The 12,395-nt window shown below is 55.1% G+C and overlaps 1 protein-coding gene across 1 annotated transcript; it reads left to right on the top strand.

Moving 5' to 3' along the window:
• The first annotated feature begins 70 nt into the window (after window positions 1–70).
• Window positions 71–8,153, top strand: ENO2 (enolase 2). The gene is made up of 12 exons (XM_014866531.3): window positions 71–402; window positions 1,557–1,656; window positions 2,121–2,216; window positions 2,368–2,426; window positions 2,736–2,805; window positions 3,274–3,407; window positions 3,631–3,853; window positions 4,937–5,134; window positions 6,157–6,358; window positions 6,634–6,742; window positions 6,883–6,941; window positions 7,251–8,153. The coding sequence occupies exons 2-12, from the start codon at window positions 1,572–1,574 to the stop codon at window positions 7,318–7,320; spliced, it is 1,305 nt and encodes a 434-aa protein (XP_014722017.1). The 5' UTR covers window positions 71–402; window positions 1,557–1,571; the 3' UTR covers window positions 7,321–8,153.
• The last annotated feature ends 4,242 nt before the right edge of the window (window positions 8,154–12,395 follow it).

Here is a 12,395-nt window from a genome sequence, read left to right on the forward strand (position 1 = left end):
GTTTATGAGACTGAGTTTGTCATATGGGCATCACTGGATGATCACCGGTGTGAGGCTGCGCCTCTGACTTTCGAGGGGGTCAGGGCGTGGTATGAGCGCACGTGGGCTCTGGGGGGGTCAGGTCCTGGGTGGCCCCCAGCCCCTCCCCCATCGCTCTCCCCTGAGCCCTCCCCCATCCCACTCCCGTCGGTCCCCCACCCGCGCTCCTACGTGCGCCTCCGCCGGCGGCGCCTGACTCATCGGGGGCTCCGGGTCACATGCGCCCGCCTGGCCCTATCGGCGCCTCCCCCCGCCCGCCCCCCGCCCGCCGCCCGGGAGCCGCAGCCGCCGCCGCTGCCACTCCTGCTCTCTTTGCGCCGCCGCCGCTACTGCCACCGCCACCGGCTGAGTCGCAGCCCCGAGGTGAACCCCCGACCAGACCCCTGCGCCCCTCCGGCCCCCTCCCCTCCGCCGCGGTCCTCGTCCCTTTCCCCTGGCCTGTGCGCATCTCTCGCCCAGTGGCGCTGCGCACCTGCTCCGTCCCCTGGGCACCCTTCTTCCCTGGCCTTCTCGGATCGCTCCTCTCGGTTTCAGGCTGTCGCCCACTCCTCATTTGGGCGCCGGGCCTCTCTGCACCTGTTTCTCTCTAACTGCGTCTTTCTCCACCTTTACCTGCCCCACTCCCCATGCCCCTCTCCGACTCCAGTTCTGTCGCTGTTGAGTTTGGGGTCTCCCCGGGCTGTGCATTTTTATCCTGGCACGTCCGTTGGCTTTGCATCTGGGGAAATGTCTTCTCTCACCCTACCTCAGCATCCCCAGACTTCCTCTAGACGACCCTCTCTTCCACTCCTCCCCCACCTCGCCCCTCTCCTTTTACACTGCTTCTCTCCGTGCAAGGGGGAGGGATGGGAGGAGGGGAGAATTTGTCTAGGGGCAGCGGGGAGAACGAGCCCAGCATTGCCTCTGCCCCGGGTCTCTCCTCCTCCTCCCTCCCCGCTGCAACCCCAGGGACTGCCGGCCTTCCCCAGGACCCTCTCTCCAGACTTCTCTACTGTACCTCTCTCGGGAAGAGGAAGGATGTAGGTTTGGGAAAGAGACTAGGGGCTGAGGTGTTAAGGGGTTGGGATGGGGGCTCTGGAGGAGAGTCCCAGCTGCCCGGACGACCCATCTTCGTCTCGGCTCCAAGAAGAAATGCAAGCCTGGTAGCCATTCTGCTCTGAAGAGATCTGGGGGAACCCCACCAGCCGGCTGGCTGCCGAAGCTGCTGAGGGGGCGAGGGAACCACTGCCGCGCCCCTCCCCTCCTCACTGCGGTGTCCTCCTATCTCGTCGTTTGATCTTACCCCGCCCCCCACTGCAGTGACCTCCCCTTCCTCACTGCATTGACCTTCTCCTCTCCCCATGTTGGGGGTGGGGGGGATCCCTTCTACAGCCGACAACTGCAGCCAGCTCCTCCCCACCCCCTACCCACTGCAGTAACCTCTTTCCCATCCCGCCCAGCCTCTGGCCCCTCCCACTGATCTCAGGCTCCACCCTTCTAAGCCTCTTATCGTTCTGCCTCCTTCCCTTCCACCCAAGGAGATCCCAGCCATCATGTCCATAGAGAAGATCTGGGCCCGGGAGATCCTGGACTCCCGTGGGAATCCCACGGTGGAGGTGGATCTCTGCACTGCCAAAGGTAATGAGCAGGGCCGGGGCCTTCTCACTACCGCCATGCTTGATTCCCAGTGGGGATGGGGTGCTGGGCCAGGCTCAAAAGCCTGCATTGTGGGGGTTGGATCCTCCTTGTCCAAGGGAGCCTGGAGAGGCAGGTCTCTGCGTTCTGGTTTAGTGTATGAGACATGCCCTGCCTCTGCATGTCTGTGTGTGCACCTGTGTGTGTGTGCATGTGTGTGCTGCCTGCAGAGCTTCATTTCTGTGGGTTCCTACTTGTGCATGTGGGACCTCAGTGGGGTGGATGAGGAGGCCACTGCTTGTACATCTGCCTCTGTGTGTGTGCATGTGTGTGTCTGTGTGTATGAGGGAGCAGTGTGGGAGAGGATTGGATGTGGCAGGCTGGAGTTTAGAGCTGGAAGGCTGAAGGAATCCCTGGTCCCTGTGGCGTCCTTCTCCCTCCCTTCTCAGTCCGTGTTCCTCTCCCAGGTCTCTTCCGGGCTGCAGTGCCCAGTGGAGCCTCCACTGGGATCTATGAGGCCCTGGAGCTGAGAGATGGGGACAAACAGCGTTACTTAGGCAAAGGTAAGGCCCTTTCTCTTTTCCAGGCTCTCTCACCGCTCAACTTGATATTCCTGTCTCACACCAGTCCCCAACCCTCTTCCTGCAGCCTTTCCCCCTTTTCCTTCTGGCCCCTCCTGGCATGACCCAGTCTGGCCTCTCTGCCTCTCCCCAGGTGTCTTGAAGGCAGTGGACCACATCAACACCACCATCGCACCAGCCCTCATCAGCTCAGTGAGGCCTGCTCTTTGCTGGGGGTGGCAGGACCAGGGTCCTGGAAGGAATCCTGGATTAGGGGAGGAAGAAGAAGAGGGAGAAAGGCCCACCTCTTGGGGATCATGGTTACCAAGGGAAGGGTGGGGAGAAGACGCCTTACTGACCCCTGCTCCCGTGGGGGTTCATGTCCCCTATTCCAGATAGGCTGCTGTCACAGGAACCTGGTTGGACCCTGGCTAGATGGGAGCCTGTGTATGGAGGGGGGCAGGCTCCACCTTAGGGTCCAGCCTCCGTCCTGGCCCTGGGTGATGGCGGCTCTGCCCACAGGGTTTCTCTGTGGTGGAGCAGGAGAAGCTGGACAACCTGATGTTGGAGTTGGATGGGACTGAGAACAAATGTAAGCAGGGAGAAAGTGGGGAGGTGTGAGGGTAGGAACATGTGGAGCAGACAGAACTGAAGGAGCCAGCGCTGTGGGGGCTTCCTTAGGAAGGACTGTCAGAGGACTAGCCCTTCTTCCATCTTCCTCCCAAAGCCAGAGCAAGAGAAGATGAGTTTAACTGCGGTGGGAGGGAGTGACATTAGACAGAAAGAACTTTGCAGCATAAAGAGGTGGGAGTTGGCAGGAGATGCTCTGTGGTCTCAGGGATGTTTAAAAATAGGTGCAGCTCACTGCCCTATGCAATCACCTCCTCTCTCCCTATCTCCTTTCCCTGCTATTTTCAGGAGAGGATGGATGAAATGTTGCAGGAGTGGAGAGGGAGGAGGAGGTCTCCTTTACTGGCTCCTTTTGGGGAATATAGGTGGAGGCAAGGGCTAGAAGAGGAAGGGACATTTTTGCTCAGTGCCTTTGTCTCTAATCTCCTAGCCAAGTTTGGGGCCAATGCCATCCTGGGTGTGTCCCTGGCCGTGTGTAAGGCAGGGGCAGCTGAGCGGGAATTGCCCCTATATCGCCACATTGCTCAACTGGCTGGGAACTCAGACCTTATCCTGCCTGTGCCGGTGAGCCTACCTGCCACGCCTGTGCCTCTCCCAGGGGTGGGGTGGGGGAGCATGAAACCTTGTGAGGTTGATGAGAGAAAAGTGAGTGGGGACAGCTAAAGAGAAAGGATGGGGACCTGAGACCCTGACTCTGGGAAGCTGGGGGAAGTTTGAGATCTTGGGTTAACACTCCTAGGGACAAAAAGGGAAGTGCTCTGTGACTTTTCTGTCCTGTGGCTTCCAGGCCTTCAACGTGATCAATGGTGGCTCTCATGCTGGGAACAAGCTGGCCATGCAGGAGTTTATGATCCTCCCAGTGGGTGCTGAGAGCTTTCGGGATGCCATGCGACTTGGGGCGGAGGTCTACCACACACTCAAGGGGGTCATCAAGGACAAGTATGGCAAGGATGCCACCAATGTGGGAGATGAAGGTGGCTTTGCCCCCAATATCCTGGAGAACAGTGAAGGTGAGGCCAGGAGCCCCATTCCCAACTCTAAGTCTCACTCCATCCTGGGGCATCAGGAAGGACCACACACTTCACTAAATCCTAAGGAGTGTTGGTGGATGGTCCTTGAGCTAACTCCAAGAGGTACGGGTTCTTGGAGTGGGTTGCAGAGGGACTGCCAAATTCACAAGTAGGCCTGCGAGGACAGTCTTCATCTGCCCAGCCAGCTCTGTTAGCAACTGTACATTCTCACTGGAGCCCCTTGGAATGCTGGTCTAGGTGACCTGTGCGCTGAGCCATCCCGGCCTTTACTCCATAGGATTCACAGTTTGATGAGACACACCAAACTCCAGGGATCCATTCCAAATCTACCCGATTCCCACTCCAACCTCTTAGGCCTCTAGGATCGCTTATTTTTCTCTGCCCTGGGATAAACTGTTCTAGTGAATAGAAACAATACAGGTCGTGATTAAAAGTTAAGGTTCTGAGGCCAAATTATCTGGATAGAACCTTGAAGAGTTACTGGCTAGTGATCTTTCTTACTTACCTTCTCAATGCTTCATCTGTCTTATCTGGAAAAGGGGAATAATACAGTATCTACCTCATAGCATCACTGTGGGGATTAAATGAGATCATATAGTCATGCGTCATTTAATGATGGAACATGTTCTGAGAAATGCGCAGTTAGGCGATTTGGTCTTTGTGTGAACATCATAGTGTGTACTTACACAAACTTACATGATGTCGCCTACTACACATCTCAGCTATAAGGCACAATCTTATGGGACCACTGTTGTATATGTGGTCTGTCGTTGACCAAAACATTGTTAGGCAGCACATGACTGTATAGATAAAATGCTTGGGTGACATAGTTAGCCCTCAATAAATGATAACTATTAAAAAAACCCTATTATTAACAGAATTCCATTCCTCTGCCTTCCTAGAAGAAGGCTTGCTCTTCCCAGACATGGGGGTAACCCCAACAACAACCTTAGCCAGACGTCTCCCCAGCAGGTCCTCGACCTCTGCTCTGATTTTCTTTCTGTCCCTCATTCCTCCTTGCCCACCATTCCTGCTGATAATCTCACTGTATTCCATCCCCAGCCTTGGAACTGGTGAAGGAAGCCATCGACAAGGCTGGCTACACAGAAAAGATCGTTATTGGCATGGATGTCGCTGCCTCAGAGTTTTATCGTGATGGCAAATATGACTTGGACTTCAAGTCTCCTGCTGATCCTTCCCGATATATCACTGGGGACCAGCTAGGGGCCCTCTACCAGGACTTTGTCAGGGACTATCCTGGTGAGAGCAAGGGGTATGGACGAGAGGGCAGGGGGAGGGGTGGGGGCAGGCAGGGATGTGTTGGGGCAACTGTGGACTTTTTGGGGCACTGAGTCAGATGTTGGGTGGAGGGGAGCTAAGAAGAACCTGAGAACCCGTGATGGGGTGCAGGAGCCTCCTGCAGACCTGGGTTTTGTATGTAGTGTACATGTTCAGGTTCCTGTGATCAATCTGTTCTATCTGCTTCCGGTCCCGTTTAAAGTCATGGGCTCTGAAGCTACTGGGGTCATGGGGAAGGCTTTGGAAGGAACCAGGGATGGTGAGAGGGTGACTGAACATTTGAATATTTTTGATTGATGAAATTGTGGATGCTCAGTGGAGCTGGAAGTGATGTGTGAATAAAACAGAAGGCTGAGGAGGACTGAATTTCTCTATCCAAGTCTCTTGAGGGCTTTTACCCCTGGATGGAGGCAGTTGGTTTCCATCTTCCTGAAACAGAGCAAGAAAAAAATAGACATAAATTGCAGAGTGAAAGATTTCCATTAGTAATGAGGAAGGGCTTCCTAGTAATGAAAATAGGAAAATGCAAAGATCGATTGTGAGAAAGGTTCTAAATGCTTTTTTTAAAAAAAAGTTTTATGAAAGAATCTAGATAAGAATCAGTTAAGGGGGGCCAGCCCGTGGCCAAGTGGTTAAGTTTGCACTCTCCGCTGCAGCGGCCCAGGGTGTCGCCAGTTTGGATCCTGGGTGTGGACGTGGCACTGCTCATCAAGCCATGCTGAGGTGGCGTCCCACATGCCACAACTAGAAGGACCTACAGCTAGAATATACAGCTATGTACTGGGGAGCTTTGGGGAGAGGAAGAAGAAGAAGAAGAAAAAAAGACTCAGGGCAGGCTTATTTGGAGGGGGTGAGGAGAAGCAAGGATGAGCAGGCTCAGTTAGCCAGGGAAGCTGTCCGTTTCAGGGAATCAAAGGGGGTTGTTCCTGCCTGATACATAGACCACAGGAGGATCAACAGCCCCCTTACCACTCTCCCTGCAGTGGTTTCCATTGAGGACCCATTTGACCAGGATGATTGGGCTGCCTGGTCGAAGTTCACAGCCAATGTAGGGATCCAGATTGTGGGCGATGACCTGACAGTAACCAACCCAAAGCGTATTGAGCGGGCAGTGGAGGAAAAGGCCTGCAACTGTCTGCTGCTCAAGGTCAACCAGATTGGTTCCGTCACTGAAGCCATCCAAGCGTGAGTGCCTTCTGGCCCTCTCCTACTCAGCCTGTTTCTGCAGGACCCCTCTTGGAAGTGCTCCCAGCCTAATCTTGCCCACAGATGAGAGGAGAGCAGGGAACCTGGAGTCACCTTCATAGCTCTCTTAGTTCTGCTCCCTCCACCCCTGATTCTCTGTTCCCCTCCCAGACAGCTTCCCTCCAGATGTTTTGTGACACAGACCCAAGGTTGGGGCTGGGAAGAGAGTGCCCACTGTGAGGGGCCGGGGGGTCAGTGCTGGTGTATGGATACAGGTGCAAGCTGGCCCAGGAGAATGGCTGGGGGGTCATGGTGAGTCATCGCTCAGGAGAAACTGAGGACACATTCATTGCCGACCTGGTGGTGGGGCTGTGCACAGGCCAGGTGAGTGCAAGGGAGATCTTTGTGGAATTGGTGGGTCTCTCCTTCCAGGGGTTTGAGGATATCAGGGGAATTTCAAGGGAGTATAAGTTTTAAAAATGAAGGGGCAGCCACTGAGCTGCTGATCTTTTGGGATGTTTCAGATCAAGACTGGTGCCCCGTGCCGTTCTGAGCGTCTGGCTAAGTACAATCAGCTCATGAGGTGAGGGAACCTGGGACTGGGAGCCTAGGACCCAGAGGGTTAAAAGCTCTGTTTGCCCCCTGTTCTGTCTCCAGGGCCCAGGGCCTGGAGAACAGTAGATATCCAGAAATAGTTGTTTTTGAAAGATGAGTTTACTGATGGCCTGATTGATGGATCCCACAGGTCATGTGGGGAAGCCAGGGAATGCCCATGCTTGGGCCAGGACACAGGAGCAGGTGGAGTGAGGGACTTGGAGGCTGTGGGCTTCCTGGGAAGAGAAGTGGATCCTCCTGCTTCCCTGACATTTCCTTTCTGGCTCCTCTCTCTCAGAATTGAAGAAGAGCTGGGGGATGAAGCTCGCTTTGCAGGACATAATTTCCGCAATCCCAGCGTGCTGTGATCCCACTATTTTCCTGGAGACTTGGAACCCTGCTCCTGTCCTCCTGGAACCTCTTCCTGTCCTGCTCTGTGATATTTCACTCCACACACCCCAGCTGACCTGCTGCGCCTTGGCTTGTCCAGCCCCTGCTGTTTCTGCTCTCCCCCTCTCTGGGTTCCACACTCTCCACTTCTCTTTCCTTTCTATTCTCTCCTCAAAAACTGGCTGTGAGACTGAGGATTATAAGGGGGTCCATGGAAGAACGATCAGGGTCTGTGACTAGAGCATCAGGGTTAGTTTTTGAGATGTTCGGAGAGGGGCCACGTGTCACTTTTGCTTTGTACTGGTTCCACGTTACACATGAGCTGGGAACTGCATAGTGCTGAGGTGGAGGGGGGTGCTGGCTGCATGGTCATGCCTAGCCTAAGACTTTAGTGTATTAGTCATTCATTTATTTATTTTTTATTCATCCGGTTAATTAACTAATCATTTCCCCATAACTCCAGGTTGAAAAACTGGCCTGACTGGAGGGGACTATGCAGCTGTATTTCATGTGGCTGTAGATTCTAAGATTTCCTGGGGCAGGAGGTCTTGCTGGAATGGGAAGGGTAACAGAAAACGGCCTTGATGGCAGTTCCTTTGTGTGTGCCAACCCTTACCTGAAGCCTGGCTCAGTCCAGAGGTGGGACTGTGTGCCTGGCGGCTCTTCCCTGATAACTCCCCCAGCCTTAGCTTCCCTCTTCTTCCTGCAGCTGCACCATAACAATGTCTCACTCCCCTGTGCCATGTTCCACAGTGGCCACCACCTCTGTGCTGTTGAAATGAGCACCACCATTAAAGTCTGAATCACAGTACATTATTGTGTCTGAGGAGTCTTACTCTAGTCCATATGAGGGGAGAGAAGATGGAACACCTGGAAGTTGGTCAAACTGGATAGCAGAGCTGCGGAAGGCATGAAAAGAGGAAGAAACTGAACAAACATAGCCAGGATGATGGCACTGCCTACTCCACCCTGGCCAGGTGGGGACCACGTTGCCTCTGCCTGCTCAACATCAAGCCTGGCCCCAGGACCCAGGTGAATTAGGGATTCTTAACCCAGGGTCCAAGAATTCCTGAAAGTATCAAACATTTTGTGTATATGTGCATTTTGGGAGAAAGGGGTCCAAAGTGTTTTCCAATTCCCAAAGCACCTTGACCAAAGAAGGTATAAAACTGTGGACTGCAGCAGCTCCCATCCTGGCCTCTTGAAAAGAATTCTGGCCACTTCTGAGATGGAACAGCACTGCATGGGCATCATCCCCTGCAAGATGTGGAACTGGGGAGGGAAGAAGGTACTGGGGGGTATGGAGGAGAGCCTGACTGAGTCTTCCAGCAAACTAGTACTCAAAAGGCCCCCTGGCTGGGTCAGCCTGCAAGTAGGGTGCCAGTGTGCGACTGGAGACCCATTATAACTCTTCATCTCTGGTAGAGCCCCAGCATTTAGATGGGAATCCAGGAACCATCTGAGAGAGAAACCCCCTCACAGTGCTTGGATACCAGGGCAGAATCCAGCCATGGGGGCTGCACATAGGGAACTGTGGCCACTAGAGGGAGTCAAGGGTCTGCAGGACACCATACTGCACCCCCAGCTAGGGGTGGGGAGGGAGGCATTTCAAAGGTTGCCCTCTATGGGCCTCCCACTGTTTCTACTCTGAGTTCTGGTCCTGTGCTCCCTCTGCCATTCTGCCCAGCTCCAGGACTAGAAAGATTCCAGTTCTTTAGGGGCAGGACCCATTTCTCTGCTTGTCTTCCTGTGTCGCTGACACCTCAACCATTTTCAGTTCAAAGAGCTTCTTGCCCCCTCTCTGGCCTCTTAATTTCAGTGTGGGCATCTCGTCTTTCCCTTCTCTCCCATGTCTCCTGGCACCCCTTTGTGTTTCCCTTGGGGCACACCGTACTTTCTCTGTGCCTCTCAGTTTTCTCTGGGGTCCATTATATCCATCTTTCTTCAGTAACTCCTGGACTGACCAGGACTATTCTGGTTGGAGCCGCATTTCCTAACCTCTGCCCTTTCCCTGCTGCTTGCTAGGTTGCCTTCTCTGGCAGCCATGCCCCGCCTCAGGTACTGGGTTGGATTGGGTTACAGCTAGCTCAGCCTGGGCCTCCCAAGCCCCCTCTCTCCACTTTCCCTTTGTGCCGTTGCCTAGAGACCAGTGGTTTGTGGGGGGCTGGGGCCCAAGAGGGAGCTGGGGTGAGGGATGGTGGGGTGTGTGTGTGATGTTCTCTGAAGCTGAACTGTGAGCCTGGCCCTCAGGTAGGGGCGGAATTGGAGGGAGTAGACCCTAGCTTCTATTCTGACTCCTCCCATCCCATTCCTGTCTCTGTCTAAATTTTTCTTTTAGGCTCAGATATGTCACCATTCTAGCCCATCGCTTAGTGGTTAAGAAATGAGGGAGAGGGGTGGGCCCAGCGGTGTAGTGGTTAAGTTTACAAGTTCTGCTTCTGGGACCTCGGGATTTGTAGGTTCGGATCCTGGGCATGTAGCAGACCTACACGCCGCTCATCAAGCCATGCTGTGGTGGCATCCCATATACCAAGTAGAGAAAGACTGGCATGGATGTTAGCTCAGGGACCACCTTCCTCAAGCAAAAAGAGGAACATTGGCAACAGATGTTAGCTCAGGGCCAATCCAATCTTCCACACACACACACACACACACATACACACAAAAGAAATGAGGGAGAAGAGCTGAGCCTGGAAGAGACTTGGGAAGGGCCTGGGTCAGGGCCCAGTGGGAGACTGAAATGAAAAGTGCAGAAGGAGAGGAAATGCACCAGGGAGGGGAAGAGTCTTGGAACAAAGTTAGGGGTTTGGAGAAGGAACAGGGCTGTCCTAAGGCATTGAAGAAGGGGAGGAGAGGGGGACACGGCGGGGGGGGGGGGGGGGGGGGGGGGGGGGGGGGGGGGGGGATGGAGCCGGCCTGGTCTCTAGAAGGCCCTGAGGGATGAGGAAGGTGGGCATGGGGTGGTAAAGTGAGTGCCAACCAATTCAAGAGACTAAAGAGTACTGATTCTTTCCTAGGCCTAGGAAGCCTTGTTACTCAGATTCCCCAGTGCTTTAGAATCCATTTAGAGCTTTAGGGTATTTCTAGAACACGGCAGAACCTGGCTCAAGGAAATATGAGGCAAAATCTGAGTTGCTACAGAGCTAACCTCCTTCCTTCCCAGAAGGCTGGGGGGATCCTGCCATTCAGGGCCCATCCTTGACCTCTAGCTGACCTGGCCCCACACATGCCCTACCCCCACCCTAAATCTGGAAAACTATTGAGGGCTCCAATCCAGGCTCCAGCTCCAGCTCTTCCTGTTTCCCAGCCTGCCTCCCTCCCATTCTCTGGCCTTCCCAATCTCAGCTGCCAAAAATCACCCAGTGCCTCCTTGGTGTCCTTTGTCCTGGAGATGTTGCTGCTTGGTGTGGGGCCAGGGAGAGAGCCCAGAAGACACTGGTGGTGGACTGGTGGGGGTGCTGGCTTCATGGCTGAAGACTGAGAATGGCTGGCAGGCTGACAGAGTCACAGGCTGCCTGGAGAGCAGTGGGGGGAGAAGGAGAGGCCTGCAGACTGTGGTGGGGATTGTCTCCACATTAGAATGATTGGGCTTGGGGAACCAGGGCACTCAGGGATTTGGCTCCACACTGAGCTTAATCCCCACCTGGCCCCTTCCCTGTGGCCCAAGGTACCATCAGTGATGGCTTCAAACAGATTTGAGAAGTAAAATGGAGACACCACCAGACAGAAGGGCCTGAGAATGGCGTCCCATTCCTATAAATTAATCCCTTACCTACACTGGGGCTTTCCCTCCCCATTTTTATCATTTCCTTCTACTGTTTTTCCTTCCCATCTCCTCTCTTGTCTTCCCCAGCACTGACCTTCCCTCCTCCATATTGCCACCAAAGGCCTTGTTCATCTTACATTTTCCTCTAATCTTCTTTACCCAGCTTACGCTGCCCCCATCTCATTCTATCTACCTTGTCTTGCCAACCAAAACCCTCCTCAGCTCTCTTTGGAAACCCCCCACCCCCAGAATCCAGCCATCTCTGTGTCTTCCACCCTCCTTTCCCACTCAGAACCCCAGCCTCCCCCTGGAATATGCATCTGGCCCCACCTCCTTCATCCCTTCTTAAGGCTCCTCATGTTTTCCCTTCTTTCTCCACACTGACGTCTCTGGATTTGTCTCTCCTCAGCTTTGTTTCATTGCCCCCAAATTCTTATATTGCCTATTCTTTTCCCAACACCAATCACCCCCAAACTCTTTACTCTTCCAGAAACCCCATTCTCCTATACGTCTCCATCCTTTCAGTTTCTTCCCCTCCTTATGACCCCAAACTTCCATCCCATTCTCTCATAATTGCCCCCCAAACCTCCCCCGCTACATGCCTGCCACGGACACTGTCACCCCAAGCTTCTTTCGCCTCCTTGCACACACCTCATGGCCCCAAAAGCCCCCATGTAGCTCCATCTTTCCAATCTAACCCCATTATCCCAATCTCTGCCACTTACCCACAACCTCCCACCTCACCTCTGCCACAGACTCTGCCCCCACACTTCCCCAGCCTCCCCTATATCTGCTCTGAAAACCCACAGCCCCTCCTACCCAGCCCTCTCCGGCGCCAGGCCCGCGGGCTCCCCACATTCCGCCTCGGCGAACCCTTCCCCGCGCGCCGGCCCCCCGGCCTCGGTCTCGGCCAACTCGCGCAGCGCCGCCCCCTCTCCGGCTCCCCCTCTCCTCCCCCCCCCCCCCCCCCCCCCCCCCCCCCCCCCCCCCCCCGCAGCTCGCCTAGCGCTCCCTCCCTCGCGTCTCCCTCCTGGCCCCTCTCTCCCGGTTCCTCCGCGCTCCCTCCTTCTCCCTCTTCCTCTCTTCTCCCATCCCCCTCTCCCAGGCTCCCTCCCTCCGCCGTCCGCTTTCCTGTGCGAGTCGCCGGACGCGCCGCCCAGCCAGCCCGCAGCCCCGCGTCGGGCCGGGGCCTCGGGCCGGGACCCGTTTCAGGGGGACCGCTGGCCTCGGGGAGGGGCTAGGAGGGGACGCGGGGGACGACGACCCGGGCAGGGCGGGGGCCGCGGG

Source organism: Equus asinus, chromosome 22 (assembly GCF_041296235.1).
Source record: "Equus asinus isolate D_3611 breed Donkey chromosome 22, EquAss-T2T_v2, whole genome shotgun sequence".
NCBI classification, from domain to species: domain Eukaryota; kingdom Metazoa; phylum Chordata; class Mammalia; order Perissodactyla; family Equidae; genus Equus; species Equus asinus.